At 40.1% G+C, this 19844-nt stretch overlaps 1 protein-coding gene across 3 annotated transcripts; it reads right to left on the bottom strand.

Annotated features, from left to right (window-relative positions):
• Nucleotides 1-149: 149 nt before the first annotated feature.
• LOC112569113 (macrophage mannose receptor 1-like) lies at nucleotides 150-18939 on the bottom strand. 3 transcript variants are annotated; one of them, XM_025246799.1, is made up of 7 exons: nucleotides 18721-18939; nucleotides 13096-13371; nucleotides 12664-12828; nucleotides 10720-10908; nucleotides 6518-6580; nucleotides 5714-5795; nucleotides 150-4937 (listed from the first exon to the last, which is right to left on the bottom strand). In XM_025246799.1, the coding sequence occupies exons 1-7, from the start codon at nucleotides 18770-18772 to the stop codon at nucleotides 4793-4795; spliced, it is 972 nt and encodes a 323-aa protein (XP_025102584.1). In that variant the 5' UTR covers nucleotides 18773-18939; the 3' UTR covers nucleotides 150-4792. The 3 variants fall into 3 exon arrangements, with proteins under 3 accessions (XP_025102584.1, XP_025102594.1, XP_025102602.1); XM_025246809.1 differs by having other exon boundaries at nucleotides 10795-10908; XM_025246817.1 differs by lacking the exon at nucleotides 10720-10908.
• Nucleotides 18940-19844: the final 905 nt, after the last annotated feature.

Genomic DNA, 19844 nt, shown 5'->3' with positions numbered 1-19844 from the left:
TGTCTCTGGTGTGTGCTCTTGCACCTTGATGTACATAAAGCACCTTGAGCTCCCCCTCCAGTGCTGTGAGAAAGCATTGTATAAATATCTGTATTTTATTTTAAAATACTTTTTACAAACTTGCATTCTTTAAAACAGACTGCCAAATTTCCATATTTTCTTTATTCAGTCATTGCTACCATGTGCATATGAAAATGTGACTAGCAACATACACGTTGAGTTTATCAAAGTAAAAATATACTGTACCTACACACTCCCAGTAATCACTGGCATAAAGTCAATTTAATATCATTTTGTGGGAGCCCTTGACTTTGACAGGTAAAATCATTATTATTATACATACTGGGATTCATCAGTTATACAAAAAGAATGAAAACAAAATTTTGAAAATAAAAAATAACATTTTCTGCCCTCTTTTTTACAAAAAAAATGCCACTTGAAATTTTTTTCATTGCAACCACCATTTGTAGGGCTTTTATGCAAAAACTTGTTTTAAAATTCAACACAAAAGTACAGTAAAATTTGATAAATGTTTTGGCACAACAATGGAATTTATGCAATAGGAATGAATGTGTACGTAAAATTATTTTCAATTGTACAGAAAACAAACATGACCTTTTGAAGTAAAACACTTGAGAATGGACTAGTGGAGCATAAAAAAGAGAACCAAGTTATTTGAAACAGAAATTTCTGCTCTAAGTCTCACATCATGCCAATGATTAGGCATTAGGTTTTCCATATTTCAAGTGTTCTTAGGATAACTTGATCTTGCTTTAGACCACTTTACATTGACATACATCCCTTAATCAACATTGGTACCATTTGATGAGTTGTTATGCCGGCTTCATTAGTACCTCTTGTTGGGGGAACAGCTGGACAGATGCAATGGCTGACAAATCTCACCACTCAAGCCTGTCTTGAGCAGTGGTGAGCAGGTCCTGCATGGAATGAGCAACCCATTCATGTTTGTCAGCAAGCTGTCATCCTGGATTCCTCGTGGGGATGGAGGGTATTGGGTGATTCAAGTCAATGACTGTACAAACTCTGCAAGTCTTAGGCATTTAACAAGTATTCTTTTCAGACATTGCATGATGTGTTGTACTCATCAATGACGGTTCATTAAGTGTGATGATTACTGCGTTATAATCACACAAATTTATGTATGGACTTGGCATGACAATTACCTGAAGATGTTCTGGTTAGCTACTTTTCATCGGTTTTCCAAAGACAAAGACAATTATAGTACACTGTAACAAATTAACTTTACAACACAAATGATATGGGGGTCTACGAATGGCTATTCAGGTCTTTTTGTATATCACACACTGCACGTTATATTCTGCTCTAGTATCTCATCTTTCTTTGTTCAGTGTCCCTATACATACTCACTGTCCACTGGCTGTTATCTTTCATTTATCATGACTGGTCTGCACAGAGAGTGCTATCAATCCTGCTTGTGATGCTGTGTGTTATAAGTTCACATTATTATTATTCCATCTTGATAGCCAGCCGCCAGTTAAAGCTGCGCATGATAGGCAGTCCTGAACAAGTTCTGTAGGGCATGTGAACAGCTGGGGTGGTGAAAAGATTTAATAGTATCAGAGATCATATTAACCACTAGACTTGCAATCTGAAAGACCTGATCTTTTCAGGGAACTGAAAATACAAGAGCAGGTGTCAACAACAACCATGTGAGATGCTAATTTAGATCAGGGGAAGACTGGGGAAGAATGATTCATCAAAGAAGCAAAATTCCTGGACTATGTCAAACAAACGAAATATGACATCTCAGTTGACAGAATTTACAGGCATAATCTTGCAGGTAAATTTGCACCTTGACTGCACACAATCAGCAGGGACCAATAACACTTGTGCATGAAAAGGTATTAACTTTCATGCATGTGCAATATCAAACATACACACACACATCCATGCAATTGCCACAATTTCCCTCCCCCCAAAATAAAATCTGATGTAAGGTGACAATGAACAATGAAGAGTATGATTTCATCCGATAATAACTCCTGGAAGACACAAAGAAAGAATTTGCTTTAAGACTATGTCAGGCTGGAAAAGGCTTGTGGAAAAAAAAAAACCTGAAAATTTCTGTGGGGGTTCTTAAGCAGATTTCCAACTTAGAACAAGAAATTGGAAACCTAAATCAGGAAATTAGATGTAGCATTAATAGAAAGTCTAATAATTTTTAAGCAGAAAGACAAAAGTTTTAAGCAGAAATCTACCAATTAGGAGTCTCCAGCATGGATTGTATAATTTTGATAGAGATATTTTTGTGCTGCAACTATATACATATATATATATACACAGTGCACATGTTTTAAGAACATTATTGCATGCATATTTCACCAGACAGTAAAACTCAAAGAAACAATACACACATTAACCAGTAATGCCGCTGAGGAACCCAGTCAATGATAAAAGTCATGCAGCAGTTACCAGTACATAACTCCTTTAACAAATTATGAAGTGACATGAGCTCTTATGGGAACATTAATCAACAGTTCGTTGCAGTTTGTGCACAAATGTACAAAGTTCTGAGAAAATCCCAATTGACCTTCTGTGCCTGATTTTCATATTATCTACTTGATGGCCAAAGTTTCTACGTACAACTCAAATGTGTGTGAGATATATAGAGGCAGATTGACTTTACTGTGAATACTGATGTAAAAAAAAAATAATTCAAGGCATGTTTATCATTACTTACATGTTTTACACAGACGACAAGAAAATTTTTATAAATTAAGGATGTTCAAACTTTAAAAAGACATGTCTTTACATAAATAATTTGTCATCAAACACTGTGGCAGTATGTGATTTTTTAACTATCTTGGCCATGGGGTCATCCTATCTGATAAAATACTATCATTAAATGATCACAGGTTATAAAAAGCGCAAAATCAAGACAAAACTAGCATTATCACAGGTTAAAATACAAATCAAGAGACAAATGACCACGTTATGTTACAGTAAATGATAAAACAAAAAATACTTTGGTTGAAGTCAAGCACTAATGTATAAATATGAAAAAAAAAAACAACCTAGAAGCAGCAAAGTGGTTAGTGCTCATTCTACAAACACTAGAACATCAAAACTATCATAAACTGTGGACTATTGTGGGGGAAAAACCCCGAAGAACAAGAAAAAAAACACAACACCCTGTAGTTCCCAGAATCTGTGCAGGACGGTTCAGCTATTTTAGCTAGAGAAAGAAGTCTTTTTTTCAAATTTCATAACTTTCAATCTGATTTAGTAATTCAAAAAGGAAAAGGTCTTCTCAACAAGAAAAGTCTTCTATGTTAAAAGGTTGAAATAATATTTTATGGTGTTTTAATAGTTTTGTTTTTTTTCCAAGAAAAATGCTTCTATATCTATATATACCTTCATGCAAATGAATGGCAATTAGCCATGCACCAATTTCAAACTGTGTGCTGTTCATAGCTTCATAGAAATCTGAAAACATGTATAAAATGACTTGAATTTAACAAGGACATTGGAAAGATGGATGACTAAAATAAAACATGACTATATGAACTTTGACTTTTTAATCATCTTCAGTTGAAGCCTATATTCTTAATACTAAGCACTGCCTAAAATTCTCCTTAAAATTTGGAGTGCTCATAAATAAAACAGAATGTGGTGATGTGCATTTATCTGGGGGAAAAGGGAGACAATATGTTAACCACACTGTGTAATCCATATTGTTTGTTTTTATCTACATCTTATGTGAGCACAAAATACAAGAAACAGGAAGAGAAGGGGAAGATAGGGATAAACATCTGGCAGCAGACACGCTCACAACCTTAAATGAAGCGACAGATCAAACACTGACAATTAAAAATAATAGCTGGAAGAGTCAGAACTCTACTGAGACTGGGCATCCTGGTAAGTACTACCTAATATGCATTTGCACTATGCTGCTTTTATAGTGACGGTGTTTGCTTTCACTGAACTCTATACCGCTGCTAAGTCGTTAAAAGGTATGTGATAGAGTTCTAGATTTAACTGGCAAGAAGGACTATCTAATGATTCTTTCAACCAATATCTTACTCAGGTATGCTGACTCCCAGTGCAACAGGCTGAAAGTACAATGCAAAGTGAACTGCACTGCCAAAGCAAAGACTAAAACACAACCTGGTGCTATGTATGACATCTGCTGCATTTAACTTTAAGGAACAGCATGTTGATGGGTCCAAGCAACTGTCATATAATAATCACTGTAGTAAGAGCACAGAACAGCAGTTTCTAGATGATACCCTGTCAGCAGGCTTGTCTATTTCATATTTTGCTTCTAGCGAATCCAGTTATTTCCCGTTTCAGGGCAGAGCCTCATACACATTTTCTTGAGCACCTTTCCAGGTGTTTACATAGTAGTAGTCATCTTGCACAGCTGCTTTGCCACCCTCTGCATTCAAAGTACTGCCATGCAAGCTTTCCTTGCTGGCTGTGCCACTACTGTCTTTGCTGCTCATGACCGCCATGCCATTCATATCCACGTAGTCATTGTGCACATTCTCTGGTTTCAGTTTCATACTGCCCTTTGAGCTGTCCAGGCTCTCCATAGAATTGGCTGAGCCAGCAGAGACCAGTGGGAGCTCAGGGCTATCATCAAACGCATCTAGCGTGATCCCACAGGCTCCCACATCTCCTGCACAAAGTCCTCCTGAGGCAAGAGGGACAGTCTCCTGAAAGCTGTCAAAGTCTTTATTGATGCAATCGGTCCTTTGAGTCTCTGGCTTCTTGATCTCTTCATAGAAACACTCAGATTCCACAGGAGTCAGGTACAAACTGTCTTCGTGGCGGCTGAGAAAACGTGGGGTGCAGGTGGAGGAGCTAGCACAGTGTGGGCAGAGGTGAAGGATCGATTAGCAAAGTGAACTACTGTTTCTCTCACATCGATGTGCTTGAGTGCGTGTTGATACCTGTTTAAGACAACCAGACTTGATTCTCATCTATTTTATGAAAGATTTCTATCTACAGACACATAATTTAATATTGCCACACATACAGCATCTTTTGTTGAGGCCATTCACCACTAATCATTATCCATTGCTACAATTATCACCACACCACACTCCTACCACATGCAATGGCTTGCATAAACTTCTCCTCAGACATTTACAACTGTAAGAAGTCCATAAAGAAATCCTTTTCTGTGCATGTGACTATTAAGCCTTATGTCATTTTTCTTAAAAAAACTTGTACATGTCCCTAAATATGATTTCAACCTACGTAGCTGGCCTTAACAATGATACCATGAAGTGAAGGTAAGTTGTTGTCACAGGGCTAAATGGGGAAATCAAAGATCTTGTCTACAGAGAAATAAACTTACATCCCAACTCGAAGGATGTTGCCTTACCCCGGGACCATAATTATAAAGCAGTAGCAAAGATTCTCTGGGGAAAAGTGAAACAGGAATATCCACGGAGGTCGGGACAGTGTGTTCTTATAGTTGCAACAAGAAGTTTGTCTTTGATTTTCCCCATTGCTCCCAGGGCAATAACTTACTCTCACTTCATGAATATGTTCCCAGGAGTGTTATCTTCTTTCCTCAGCTATCCTACAAGAAAAATGGTAATGATACTTAAGCTCACGTTATCATCAGCATTATTACCTCCACTGTCACTACGATTGTCAACAACCTTCACATGTCATTAGCACCATTACAGCTGTAGTATCATTAACCAAATGTACTGACCTTCTACGAACAACAAGGAAGGCAATCAGCAGCCCCAGAAGGATGATGCCTCCAACAATCAGTATGATGGTCAAGATTGCCACTGAAATCACACAATGACCCCCATAAGCACAACAATCAATATGATGTTCAGGAATAATAATAATAATGACAATGATTTCTATAGCACCTTTCTCCACCATTAAGGCAAACTCAGAGTGCTTTACACAAACCGCACATACATGATACATGCTAAAAGCATGCAGTTGTCAATTCGGGAATCAACAAGGATGAGGAACTGCATGAGGAATGGTACAATAAATCTATAAAGTATGCTATAAAGTCAGCATTTAAAACCAGGGTCAACACAATGGTCTGCCACTAAAAACATGTGATTTCCCCTTAAACACAACAATGGTGATCAAGACTGGCATATACATATACATGAAGTCAATTCAGAAATACCATAAATTTCGGATTATAAGCTGAGACTTTTTTCCCCAGTTTTAAATCCTGCAAGTTTAAACAGCGATGTGGCTTGTTTGCGAATTTACCAGCTCACCACTCATTATGTGTGTATGCGTGAGTGGCAAGTACCTTCCACTAGAACATGCACAGTATAAGAATTACCATTACTATGCTCATTATACGAACAATGGTTTTACACTTGCTTGCGTTCCTTCCTATGCACATTCTCGAATGCACACACACTCCTGCACACGCACGCACACACACCAATGGTCTCAGCATTCACTATTTTTATGTTCACATAAGTGCTAAAGATTTAATTACGCTTCCCAATATTTGAAACTCCTCTTCACTTACTGTTTCCATTGTCTTCTGCTGCAGCTGAAGAGTGAGCAGCATGTTGGTAGATAGAGTTGAAGGCTGGAACATAGAAGGTTAATTTTCCCATTATGCAGTGTTCAAGCAAGTAGTTAGTTCTTTGGTGAATGAATGCCTGTAAGAAAGAGAGAGAGAAGGAATAGAGAGAGGGAGGAAGAATAAAAGAATATACATGGATGCAGCTGGGTTCATGCATAAATCATGTGTAATTGTTTATGCCCATCTATCAATGACTTCAAAAAAGTGTATCCTGCAAACATATGAAAAAAAGCATGCAGTGGCAAGCATAACAAAGCATGGAAAACAAGACACATGCACTGTTGTACTGTTGTACATTGCCTCTTTCCTCCTCACTGTACTTGTTTCTGTCTCACAGGTCCTTTAACCTTTACTCCTTTAATCATTAAAACTCTTATTTCTTCTACTGTCGGTTTTTTCCTATCCTCTGCCTTTTGGTCATTTCCCTTTTTTCAATATTTCCCACAAATCTCTGTCTTTCATGATTTCTGTTTTCTCAGAGTTCTTCTTTAGGCCCCCTGCGATTGCTGTGCAGGGCGACCTGTGTCAGGAAAGAATGGGATCCTGGAGGCTAAGGTCACTGATGGGTTGCACCCTATCATACCAGCATTCTTTGGCCCAGACTTCTCCTAGACAGAAGGTTGGTGCTGTCCCACACCAATCAATCGGCTAGTCGTGCAATGCCCTAGCTCTTCTAGAAGGCTGCGGTCTGGGTCAATCTGATCCACACTCTTATTTGGGTCAGAGTATATTTTTCTGTAACCCTGGTGCAGCCCTGCTGGATATACCCATAAGGTACCACTTGGCTGCATCCCCTAGATGGACTCTGTGATAGGTGGGGACCAGGAGAAATGAATTTTTCATTTTTCTTAATGGCAAAAACAATTCTTATATTCTGGAAAACGCTCTAGACCCTTCAATGGTAATTCCTTAGACAGTAAGGAGGAGGCATGTGGCTCAGCTACTAAGTTTGAAGATAGTGCAAGGCCACGTTTCTTGATTGTGGAAAGTGGGATCCTGAAAGACTCATCATAAGACTGTCCTCCTTTGCTACTCAAAAAAGGCTTCCAAACAGGCCTCAAGTTAATTATCAGTTCTGAACCTCATTTTTAAAATAGCTATTATTACATCAAATATTATTACATCAAAATTTATTACCTTCATCCTCTTCTTATTAATTAAGCTTCACTAAATATTTGTTCAGGTGCTAGCACCCCATGTCACCTTAAAATGTTGAAAACTCATATGGAAATGAAAAAGAATGCAAACAAAGCTGCCATGTCTGCTGCATTTACAGACCTATCCTGCCATAGTCTGCTTTTCCTTTTTTTCTCTTCTTTTTCGTTTTTTTTTTTTCAGTTTTATATTTTGTAACATGCCTTCTCACAACCCTACCATTCATGTCATCATGCTGCATGAGAACAGAGCATCCACAACTTAACATCTATACCAGGTCTTCTACATCGTTTTCGTGTTTGAAAATAAAATATAGGGTCCCTGGTGGTTGGGTTGCATGTCAGCCGGAGCCACACCCACATTGCCTGCCTCTGAAAGGTCAGCTAGTGCTTGGGAGGGTCACAAGAGATGTGCTAGAGACAACAGAATGCTCCTATTCCCTCACCCTCGCCACTTGTCCAGCAGTGGATTCTAAAGACTGATGATACTTTTGTACTGTCAACACCATTTCTTGGTCCTTTATGTAGAAGAATACAGAATACATGGGATCAGAAATATTAGGTGTATGCTGAACTATCTCAACAAATTGGATAAGTGCACTGATAGACAAATATATACTGTATGTTATAACTGCTCTCATCCTCAAACAATAAGCTAGACCTGCATTGTCCCTAAAAGTTTAAAAAGAATTCCTCCACTAAAACAAATGAAGTTGTATCTGTCCTTTTAGTTCTCTCTTCCAATCTCTCAAAATATGCAAACAAGCAACAATCTTACACTAAAAGCCTCTTTCACGAAAAGAAGGCATGAACAGCACTGGCAGTCCTCTCCCTTGCTATGGGGTGTTATGGGTGTGGCAGTCTAATGGCGTGGAAAGCATGTCTGAGGTCGAGCGTCTCGCTCAAGCTTTAGGCAAGTTTCCTCCCTTTTCACATCCAGCCCACCTCTGCTACCAACAGCTGGCTGGGGAATGGAAGAGGGTGAAAAGGATGAGGAGAGAAAGTGTAGGGCAGAGAGTGTGGAGTACAGAGAACCTCCCTACTTTTACACCTCTCCTTCCCCCATAACAGATTTTCATGTTCTGTAAAGGTTTGGGTGGAGTTACATGGTCTAGCTCTTCTGTTCTCTTCTAAGTGACATTTGTACAAGGAAGGTTTCTATCTCTCTGAGGGCTGTTAGGCGCCTGATGACGCAGGCACTAAGCAAGAAATCCTGCTAGCCACTTAGGCTGTTAAGTTTAATCTGCTGTTTCTGGGGGCAAGACATGTTTCTTTGAATTCTTGTGCCTGCTAAACCTTACTTGATGCAAACCTTTGTTAATTAAAAACGTTAACAGATGTAGGCTTTCCCCATGCAGATGCAAAAGCCAGACCACATCTACATTATCTGCGCACATGAAACCTGATGAGGTAGTGTCCATAGATGCCATTTCTCTCGTGGATCTTAAGAATCTGACTAATGAAAATCTCTCCCTTACATTTTAATTGAAAATGGGCAAGATTTAAATCATCCAACGAAAATAAAAAGCCATTCATTGATATGATAGGGATAACATTTTGTAAATAACTAATCAACTTTTGTTTATTAAACAGAGTAATGAACGTTCAAGTGATCTTCCAGGACTTGCTTTGATAGCTCTCTGGTAGCTCCTCGTTCATGGTGTCACAGAGGCTGGTGCCAGGGTGGGAGCTGGTGTCCTCCTCTGATGCCGGGTGCTCCCATCAGGCTCACCGCATCTCGCGCTATCAGCCAGAGGTGCTCCAGCCTCCTTCTGCTTTCTAAGTCCACCTCTGTTCTTGTCGTCTGTGATGTTAACGGCTCTCCCGTGCGCCCTCAAGCTCTGTCTCGACTAGTCTCGACCTCAACTAACTTCTCTGAGATGCATGGTCGCCACATCGATCATTATCGTCTCTCAAATGCTATTTATAGCTGTCGCGACGACGTCTCGAGTGGTGCAGGAGGACAGATAACACCACCGACGTGTCTACAAGTTCGTGATAATCCGCTGTTTCTCTCGTCTGCAGCTGCAGCTGTCTGTTTATTGCAACAGACACTCTTTACAGACTCACTCCAATCCCGCCTGTAAACACATCCACAAACGCGCGTGAGAGAAAGTAAACGCTTTGACAACCGCATCCACATCCCAGCCAGGTAATGGAGGCACCCCAGATGTCCATCTCTGATGACTTCATCCTGAGAGCTGTGCTGCTATGTAATTACATCAGCAAATGGTAGTACAGAATTTATTCTCAAAGAACTACTGGGTGCTTTTTCACCCAAAGGACAGAGCTACGTTTATAAGAGGATTTCCCCGTTCTCAAGAATAGAAGATTGCGAGCATCACCATGCGAAGAAATATTACACAAGCTCCATGGATATACATATGTTGTAAAGACTATAGCCAGGATTAGGTGGGGTGGATCTGGTGTTTTAGCCAGCGACTAAGGTTATAATCCCGGCAAAGCAGCTAAACAGGTGTCACGTGCAGAGAACAGCCCATGGCAGAGACAGGACCACAGACCGAGCATCTTCCAGACAGTTTTGAGGGCGAACGCGTTCATTTATTTTGGGAAATACTATTACCGAGTTCAATCTACTGATTATAAAAAAAAAAATCTTGTACTTTTTCAGACCGTTAATCTGTATTACTAAGCAGTTCTGGTCACATTTCTGTCTTGGGACAAATCGTGACAGGCGATAAAACAAACGTTCTGCCTCGGCATGCAGAAAATAATATTAATGATGATGGACCACCATGCATTAGCGAGAGAAAAGGTCAGTCGCAGAAAAGAAGAAGAAACAGTTACAGGCACATGCGCTCCACGAGGGCAAGTCTCGTGCATCTACCCACGAAACGAAAGTGCAGGGTGGTGACCTATGTCATGCAGTGACCGCCATGCAAGCAGCTGTAGTCAGGCTGCAAGTCATCCATGAAACTAGGAGGATGCGAAGACAGGCTGCCCTCGGCCCCCTGCACGTCCACTGACCTGTGCCGTGACCCCTGCGGCCGGACAACCCGCTCCCCACGCTATCGTCTATCACCATGGACTCCGCCCTCTGACCTTTGAGGTACAGCGCCTTCTGACTTTGTCCGTCACCCTGGATACCGGCGACGGTCACTGCTGTAGAGGAGGTTGTCGTCGTCGCCGCCGCCGCCGCCGTCGTTTTCACAAGGCCTGATAAGCATTACAGGAGCACACAGTCATCGGCGAGAGTTTCATGATCGGACTAGTGCCGAGAAAGATGCTAGCAAATCAAAACACAAACCTGAACAAGGTGTACAAGTCTGTTTTCAATCAAATCAAATAAAACTTTATTGTCTGTCCCAGGAAGTCCAAGACAGAAATTTTTCTTTTGCTCACAAATCCAACCACAGGGTTTGTTTACATGTATACAACACTTTGTCTCTCTCTCATACAGAGAAAGAGAAATGGAGAGGGAAGGGATGGGGAGTCAGTCAAATCACCATTCACAACTCTCGGAAAAATACTTTGCGAATGTCGTAGTCGTTTTATTGTACAATCATTATTTTATGGCATATATATATATTGTGTAAATAAATAACTTGACTGAAAGTATGTCATGTGGTAACAGGCAATACCTGAAATATTTATAAGATCACGAGTGTTTGACATCTGGCCATATTGACGAGGCGTGAGATAATGTATTGATGACATGTGTGTATTATGATATTCCTTCAACACAAGGGGCATTATATAACAAGTAGCTGTAAGATGGCTGTAAATTAAGTCCTTGTTGTAGTAAAGAATCCTTTGTAAATGCGTGGCGAATGTCTTCCCACTCCATGCACACTCATGTGCGCGCGTGACGTCCGCGTGGGGGTGTGGGTGGGGAAGGTGGATTTCTCTCCATGTCACAACAAGGACTGTATCTCTCCTTCTCAACATCCCAAAATCCACAACGGAAGTTGAGATATATTATTCTAACACCCGTCAAGTGAGTTTTCTGCTAAAGCAGGGGGGAGAGGGAGGGTGCCGGCTTCCCATCACGCAGACCACCTCCACCCCACCATCCGTGCGCTGCGTGTTTTCGATCAGCGCCACCTCTGAAATCATTCCCGACACAGCCACATGTTTCTTTGTTGTTGTTTTTTTTTTTACTTCAATTCCGTCCCCACGATGCTGGAAGGTGACCAAGCCATTTCTAAAGCGCTCTGTCTTCAACGCAATGTTTTAGTCGACCCCGCGAAAATGCTTTTTACTAAACACGAAGAGAGGTTTTAGACTTCAACTTTTTCTTCCGGCTAATGTAGAATTTGTTTCGTATTTTCTTTTGTCAAGAGCCGGTCATGTGTCCGTTTTTTATATCCTACAAAATAAAGACAAACTCGCTCTGCCAAACAATGTTGTTTGTCAATGTCTGAAGGACGCTAAGGCCTTTTGTCTTTCCTTCACCTAAAGAATTATCCTTCATCTTCTTTCGCATCTCAGTATTTCTTCTTTTATTCTTCATCAGTTTCCAGAGTAAGACTAGGAAAACCAGAATTTGACTGACATTCTCTCTCCCAGCTTACCTTGCCTTCCCACCCACAATCTGCATGGTAATTCCCGGCCAAGATAAGACAGATAGAACCACTCCTTCCAGCACGAACTAGAAAGCCCAAATAAAACACCACCACCAGCAAAACAAAGCCAGGAGAACGGCTGGTTATGTGTAGAGCAGCCCGTGATTTAGCTCATGCTAGTTTTCACTCAGCGCAACACAATGGTCTTTCCCCCATTTCCCCATCCCTGCTTTCTTTTTCTTTCGTTGTCTTTCTCTCCCTCTCTCTCCACACACACAGAGAGACAAACAGACAAAAGGGCAGGGGGAGGGGTCAGCAGGAGGTGGCAACTGATACAAAGCAGCAAGGAAAACATGGTGGGTACCCACAGAAAGGAATGGCCAGTTTGCATATAAATTGCACTCACGGAACTGGCAGATGTACTTGTAGTGAAACTTGAGGCTGCCGCAGATGTAGTCGTGCCACTGCCATGCGTCGTCGCGCCGCATCAACGCGCAGTCCTCGACGGACAGCAGCCCCAGAATCTTGCTGGGTTGCCCTGGCGACCAGTACTGGAAGTCTATCGCCTCACCTGCACAGAAAGCTTCCATGTGACAACACCGGGAAGACAAACTCCACATTCAAATACTGTTTGTTACGACCATAATATTCTTAAAATGTTGATTCTAAACTTTACCCACCCCTTAACATGAAGCGCTCCCTGCATCCTTAGCCTCTTGATCTACATGCAAGGGTAAACTATTATATATATAACTTCTTTACAACAAACAACAACAACAGCAACCAAAAAACAGTGAATGAGAGAAAGAGGGAAAGGAAGAGGATGGAAAGTACTTACCAGTGGTCCATCTCCACTTCCCACTGTAATAGCGAGCACCCAGCCACACACCCTGGTTTCGCCACCCTAACTTCTTGGAGTTCAGGGTGGCTTTGATGAAGTTCATGGTGGCGACGTCGCGGACGGCCAGCAGCTCTCCACCCATGTCCCAGCACTTGTCGCGGGCGTCGTTCCAGTAGACCTCCTCGTCCACGAACAGGAAGCAGGTGTTGCCGAAGGTCTCGGCGAAGTGCGAGCTTTCTTGAACGATGGGTGGGCAACCATCTTTAGACCCTTCTGCACATCGCACACACAGGACCAGGGGTTCAGTGGGATAATTGTAAACAATCATAACAATATTCATTCCATTTGTTAATATATATATATGTACATATGACATATCACTATTTCGCCGGCAGCACATAGTAGTGTGACTGCTCCTGAATTATCGTTTTAAACTGGTTTTGGTGCACGGTGACCCTTGTGTATGTGTGTTAATTGATCATCTTGATTTTTTTAATTCAGTAGTGTAATTTATTCATCAGTGATTTGTAATGAAGTCTATTCAAGATTCAGAAACTTGGTCTGATGACTGTATCCTCACTATTCATGTCACCAGAACAACACACAGTCACAGGACTTTTAGTTACTGTGCAGAAAAACAACGGAACTCTCCCCCTTCCATATCCGCCACCTACATACCACTGAATCTGTTAAATGCGCACTGAAAATACATCTCTTCCTTGAGCATTACTCCTATCAGTCCACAGAAAGCTAGTTCTGTCAACCACCCACCCTCTTTCCGTGTATTACTACTTGCTTACTCGTCTTCCTCTCCTGAATCACGACACTCAGTTCTTGTTACCGGATTCCTCTTTGCGTTCTCTGTATTTGTCTGTTATTAATCATCAGTACTGTTGTTCATCCTTCCGTCCTTTGTATGTTGTTCATGTCTCACTCTTGTCTCAAGCACTAGGAGCACACTCCTTACGAGTATGCGCTGTATAAATCCCACATTTATTATTATTTTCTTTCGGGCAAGATTTAAGATACTTATTTTCCGCTGAAACTTGGCCAGTTTTGCTCGACAGAACACTGTCATTAGTTTCTGAATTAATGTGTAATTAACGTTCTGCTAGGTATGATGGTCGGTGGTGTACCTTAGGGAAGGAGGGTAAACATCGAAAGGCTCCCCTGGGTGAGGCAAACAAAGCCACTTAGACTGTGATTTTAAACTGTTGCTATGTAATAAATATAGTAATATAAACAAACTTATATTCTGTGGTATTTAATTTTGTGTTTTATGCTTGCCTTTTTAAATTGTTTTGAATAGTGATTGGTTCGTTGTTTGAAATTCTACTTAGAATGTCATTTGCTATATTTTATTTATTATTTTGTGTTGATATTGGCTTACATTTTGAATATTTTGTCATTTTCTTTACTTTCATTTCCCTGATTGTCAACGTTGAGAACAAACAGTTTATTGAGCACTTTATAAAAAATATTAGTAGTATATTATTAAAACAAGATTGGTTTAGTCATGTCAAGAACCTTCTACAAGATGATTAAGTACTATTACTGTGGGGAACAGGGTCCACTTTGCTCGCCCCGCGTTCCCTTCCTCGGTTTTTATAAAGTTTCTGACAATTAGGGGATTTAATTAGCTGCGGCATCCCTTGGCCTTTCCCCTTCTCAGCAGTAATTCCCCAAAATTTAGTACATGGCAAAGAATGTGGAATATGCAACAGCAGCCAGAGAGCACACAAACCTCGGCCATTATTAGATTCTACACAGGGATATAAACTTAGACCCGGGGTTGCACAAAAGCCACGCACAGCATCCAAACAGTCAGTGCCAGTTGCCGGAAGCTGGGTTCAGAGGTCAGCGGGGAACGCACGTGCGACACACTGCACGCTCTGTGCATGGCCGTGGGCGGGCGGAATCTCGAGAGACCTGCCGCCCCATAAACAAGCGCAGCCCTGGGTTTGGCCCTGTCGGCTGCTGGAGATAATCGTTCTCTTGTAATTAGGTGCACGAGAGGAATCTGAACTTATCCACTTTCCATTTAGTCGCTAAAATAAAATCCTCTGAGAATGTCTGTCGGTCTCGTCTGCAGAAGTCGAACCATATAGTTCCGGAATGTCACAAATTACACGCAAGAACCTTGTTAAAAGGATTTAATAATAAAAATATAAGCTTGATGACATGGTAAGTTTAGGGTTGGTGGCGCAGTGGCTGAAGAATCAGGAGAGTGTCCACCGTACATATGAGGACAATTGCATACTGCATACCTATCTTTCTTGAAACCAGACAGCATCAGAAATTGAGATGATTAAAGATATTAGGATATTATTATTTTAGGTAGGTGTTACATCTGTGTTAAATTATTTTATTCCAAATACAATCTCAGATGTCCATGTGAGACAACTGAACTTAAATGTCAACTTCAATGGACACAGGGCATGAGTTGAGATGTGATATCTCTATAATGCATACTTCCACGCTGGCATTTTATTTATTGTTTCCTTCCTCATCAAGTGTCTATGTCACACGATAAAAATGGAGATCTGCTCCTGTTCATCAACTGTCTGTGGAGAAAAATTATGACAAGAGAATTTCACAGGGAGAAGAAACATGCTACAGTGAGAAAATACTCCTCAATATGAAGGCAGTGTTACAACCACATCCACAGATCGTGGTTATCTGTTTGCAGTATTATTCAGAATCATGAATCATGAAACCAGTGTATTACTAGGCATCAGACTATGTTGTTCAAAGAGATGCAATAATTGATGACTTTTGGGAAGAATCCCACAAATGAGTGTTTCTTGACAGATGCACCTATGGCAAATGACACGTCTCAATTCATGCTCGTTTGATTGTTGTTTTCTTCATAATGTGGGTTTTTGTTAAGAATTTACTTTTTTCTATTACTATTCGTTAAGAAATAAAAGCCTTAGTGAATATTTGTACGGCATACCACAGTGAATATTTTTTCCGGCATACGAGAAGGACGCACAATCTGTAATATTTTAAAAAAAAACATGCTCCATCGACACTTTAAAAAAAAAGCGGAGGCGAGTGTTGGCGGCAGGTATAAAGAGCATTCGTGGTAAACACTTCAACAACAATGCTTCCAATCGTCTTTTCGCGAGTACATGGGTAGGAAGGTCGTATAGGAGTCTGAGAGGGTAAAGGCCATGCTCCTCCATCAGTGATTCACCTGTGGTCTTCTGGCATCGGTACTTTGTAAATAAGTCAGTCGTCTGACAAATACCCGCATGACTCACTTCTTCAGTTGTCGTCTAACTAGCTTGTCAGATGACTAATCTTTCTTCAAAAATGAATTCCACTCTTGAAAGTGTTGTGTTTATCATCTACTGCCTGCCGATCGCTAGGTCCAGGTGATGACGAAACTCGTGAGGCGCTGGCACTGGTTAGAGAGAGCTGGCAGAGTGCAGAGCGGCAGAGCGATGTTGAAATGCCAACCTGACTCATCAGCAGACTCACCGATGCTGTGACACAGTCTTGGTCTGGTGCCAGATGTCGACTGCGGCAAACTGCGCGGACTAAAAGGCATCGATCATCCAAACTAAGCGATGCCTTCACCACCAAACTGTCATGGCCCGGACACACCTTCATCATCATAGTGTTGGTGTGTGCTAAGCTTCACAAACTTAAATTGCTAAAGTAATTCAGTGTTATTCAAATTTTTTTTCTTTTTCAATCTCTAAAAAAAGGGTATCTGAGGGCGTTTTAAAATGGTTGTAAAATTTTTTTTTGGGGGGAACAGGGGTAAATTAAGTGAATTTTTTCTTTTTGCTGATTTCAAAACATACACAATCTGGTGTCAGGGTTCTTAGGACATAAAAAGTCGAAGGTCTGGTTGCTTTAAGGCATTTTAAATAAACCAGGCTCATAAATACTAATATTTCATCATGACTTGTTGACAGTGATACAATTTTACAATCATATAAACATAGTAATAACAACAAAAACAGTTTCTTGACATCAGGGGTCAATATAATATACTATTAACACAGGTACATTGATGTGTACTTTCTACTGTAGCTGGTCAACCTCTCACATTTTTTAACTAGGATTTTTTTTAAACCCCTCCAATTTTATAAATGGGTAAACAGTCATCTTCATTATCTGCTTCATTTATTAACTCACATGAATAAAATATTTTTTTCAAACTGAAAATGTGTTGATTTTATGGTTATAGCAAGCTTCCTGATTAAATCTGTCTGGAATGTCTTCTAACAATTATGAAAAGGGCAGGAAAAATGTGTGTCTGTGCACCGACAACACTAAAATGCTCTATTACTCTTTAATTACCGCTTTAACAAGACAGCATTTAAAATGAAATTGGGGTGGATGAAGTTGGTGATATGTTAATTATACTATTAAATGAACACAACTGTTCACTGCTGTTTGTTACACTCAAGTAAGCATATTTCTTAATATCTATTAAGTAAAAATACAGATTCATTTATGTAGATCACAAAATTGTTCATTTTACTTTTTTTTTTTTATGAAACACCTTATATCACTCTCTCATATCTAGGTATGCAATGTCCAGCCATCATGCTCATATCCTTAATTAAAGCAAGAAGTTAAAGTCTTAAATGCATGTGTGGGGTTTTCAACGACGTAAACCAAACCTTCTACTGAACTCACACAAGAGTACGAGCCAATTTATATCTGCATGTCTATCTAAACAGGAAAATTGCTCAACCAAAAAGCAGCATATCAACTTAAAACATTAGTTTTACCTTAAAATATGTTTTTTCAGTGGGGTTCATTACATCACCAACTACACATCACCTGAATTTTAAAAAATCAAATTTCATAGCTTTTTGAGTGAATTCCCAATGTGACAGAATGTTTCATTTTCCAACAATGCCTTCACAATATGTGTGTGTAAGAGTTAGTGACCTTCTCAGGGCCCCTTTCAGTTCCTCTTGTAAAAGCCCACATAAAATCTGTTGTTAAATGTAAATGTTAAAAAAAAAACCACCTTTGTTAAGGTGAACCAGAAGAACCATCAGTCTGCTCTTGCTGCTTGTTGCTTTTGTTGAAATGGAAAAAATGATGATAGTTAAAAAAGTTTAGGCTGACAGTGTTAACTCTCACATTTTCTTGGATCTGTGAGGCTTTTTTTTATAATAGCTTATACCAATACTTCATGTGGTATAGCAGGCAGCCTAATTATCTGTTGTGGTATTACAGTTGTTGATTGCCCTGTTGGGGGTAGGGGGTTGGAAAACGAGTGTGCTTGACAGCTGAACTCAACACAGTATTACAAGTATCTATACATTACTTGATAATCTCCTACAACTTAGGCTTATTTTTCAGAATAATACCTTGGTTGTATAAGAGGTGAACGGATGAACGATTTTACGTTGATTTTAATACGTATTTGACCTAATTATTAGTAATTATGTATCGAGTGTTGACGTTGGCGACATTACACAGACAGGTTGATCCGACAGTACTCTTCTCGTGAGGAAGTCTATAAACCCAATGTAAGGTCTTGAGACTATAGCCACACTAGTGCTGAACAGACATCTAAACATGTGAAGACACTGACCAGGCAGCTGCTAAACATGTCACCAGCAGTCAACAAACATGTTTACTCACCGATGTTGTGTACAAGGATCAGACCAAACAGAAATGTTGTCACACTCGTCATGACCAACAGCTATGCTGAATGCTGCCACACCCTCACAAATAACCTTCAGTGCTTCCAGCAGAAAATTCACTGCAAGTGAAGATGTTAAACGGAGCAGTCGCCTCGCTCCTCACATCGCTAGCATCATTAGTCTCGATTCCGCAACACACAGCCCATTCATGCGCACTCCCGGCCTACTCTGATTGGCCAGCGCACTCCCGGCTTACTTTGATTGGCTAACACCTTACACAGGCTGAATCCATTCAGCAGAGATCCGTAGGGGTGATAGCATTCCGTGTTAGGAATTATACTTTTATATTTATTTCTTAACAACATTGTGTACGCATATCCAAAGGATAGCTGTTAAACGTCTAAATAATCGCTGAAGGTTATAAGTCGATTTTAAAAGCGAATTGTTTAACAACAAAAGCAATGGAAAGTATTTTAATCAGTTCAGACTGATGTTCACGACTGGGATTCACATTTCTCTGGCTGGCACCAATAATGATAGTTATTCCAGTTTACAGTTTAGTTATGATTTCCCCCTTACCCTTCAAAAAAAAAAAAAAAAAAAAGCACGCTTATATCCGACGGCTCAACAGCTTTGCAATTTAAGATACAAATGAATGGGCTCATTACATAACATCCTTTGAGAAAAAAAAAGTATTGGCTTTATACATGATTATTATGCATTAATTTTCCAAGTGTATATTTTATTGAATTATGATAGCTAACAATGGGAGTTTAATCAAGGTAATTAAGAGACATTATTAGAAATCACGATTGGTTTGGAGTAAAGGAAGTGGATGTCAATAAAGCCCAATACCATTTGAAAAGAGGGTCAATTCTGATTGCAAGTTGTATTTTGACTTGCACATCCAACGAAAGGCAAGACAAATCAAATGGTTGGCATTATTAAGACATTTAATGACTTAGATTAGGAGAGGTTGTTAAAATTGCATAATAACTTGTAGGTCGACATTTTGAATATGTCAATGTAATGCAAATCTTATTTTCACACAGAGTTGCTGTTGATTAGAACTCAGTTCTAGCATTAAATGTAAACCAATATGATTCAATAACTTGCTCGGTA

The sequence above is a fragment of the Pomacea canaliculata genome, linkage group LG1 (genome assembly GCF_003073045.1).
Source record: "Pomacea canaliculata isolate SZHN2017 linkage group LG1, ASM307304v1, whole genome shotgun sequence".
Lineage (NCBI taxonomy): Eukaryota > Metazoa > Mollusca > Gastropoda > Architaenioglossa > Ampullariidae > Pomacea > Pomacea canaliculata.
The sequence above is the reverse complement of the archived record's forward strand: the minus strand, read 5'-3'. Positions and strand labels throughout refer to the sequence as shown.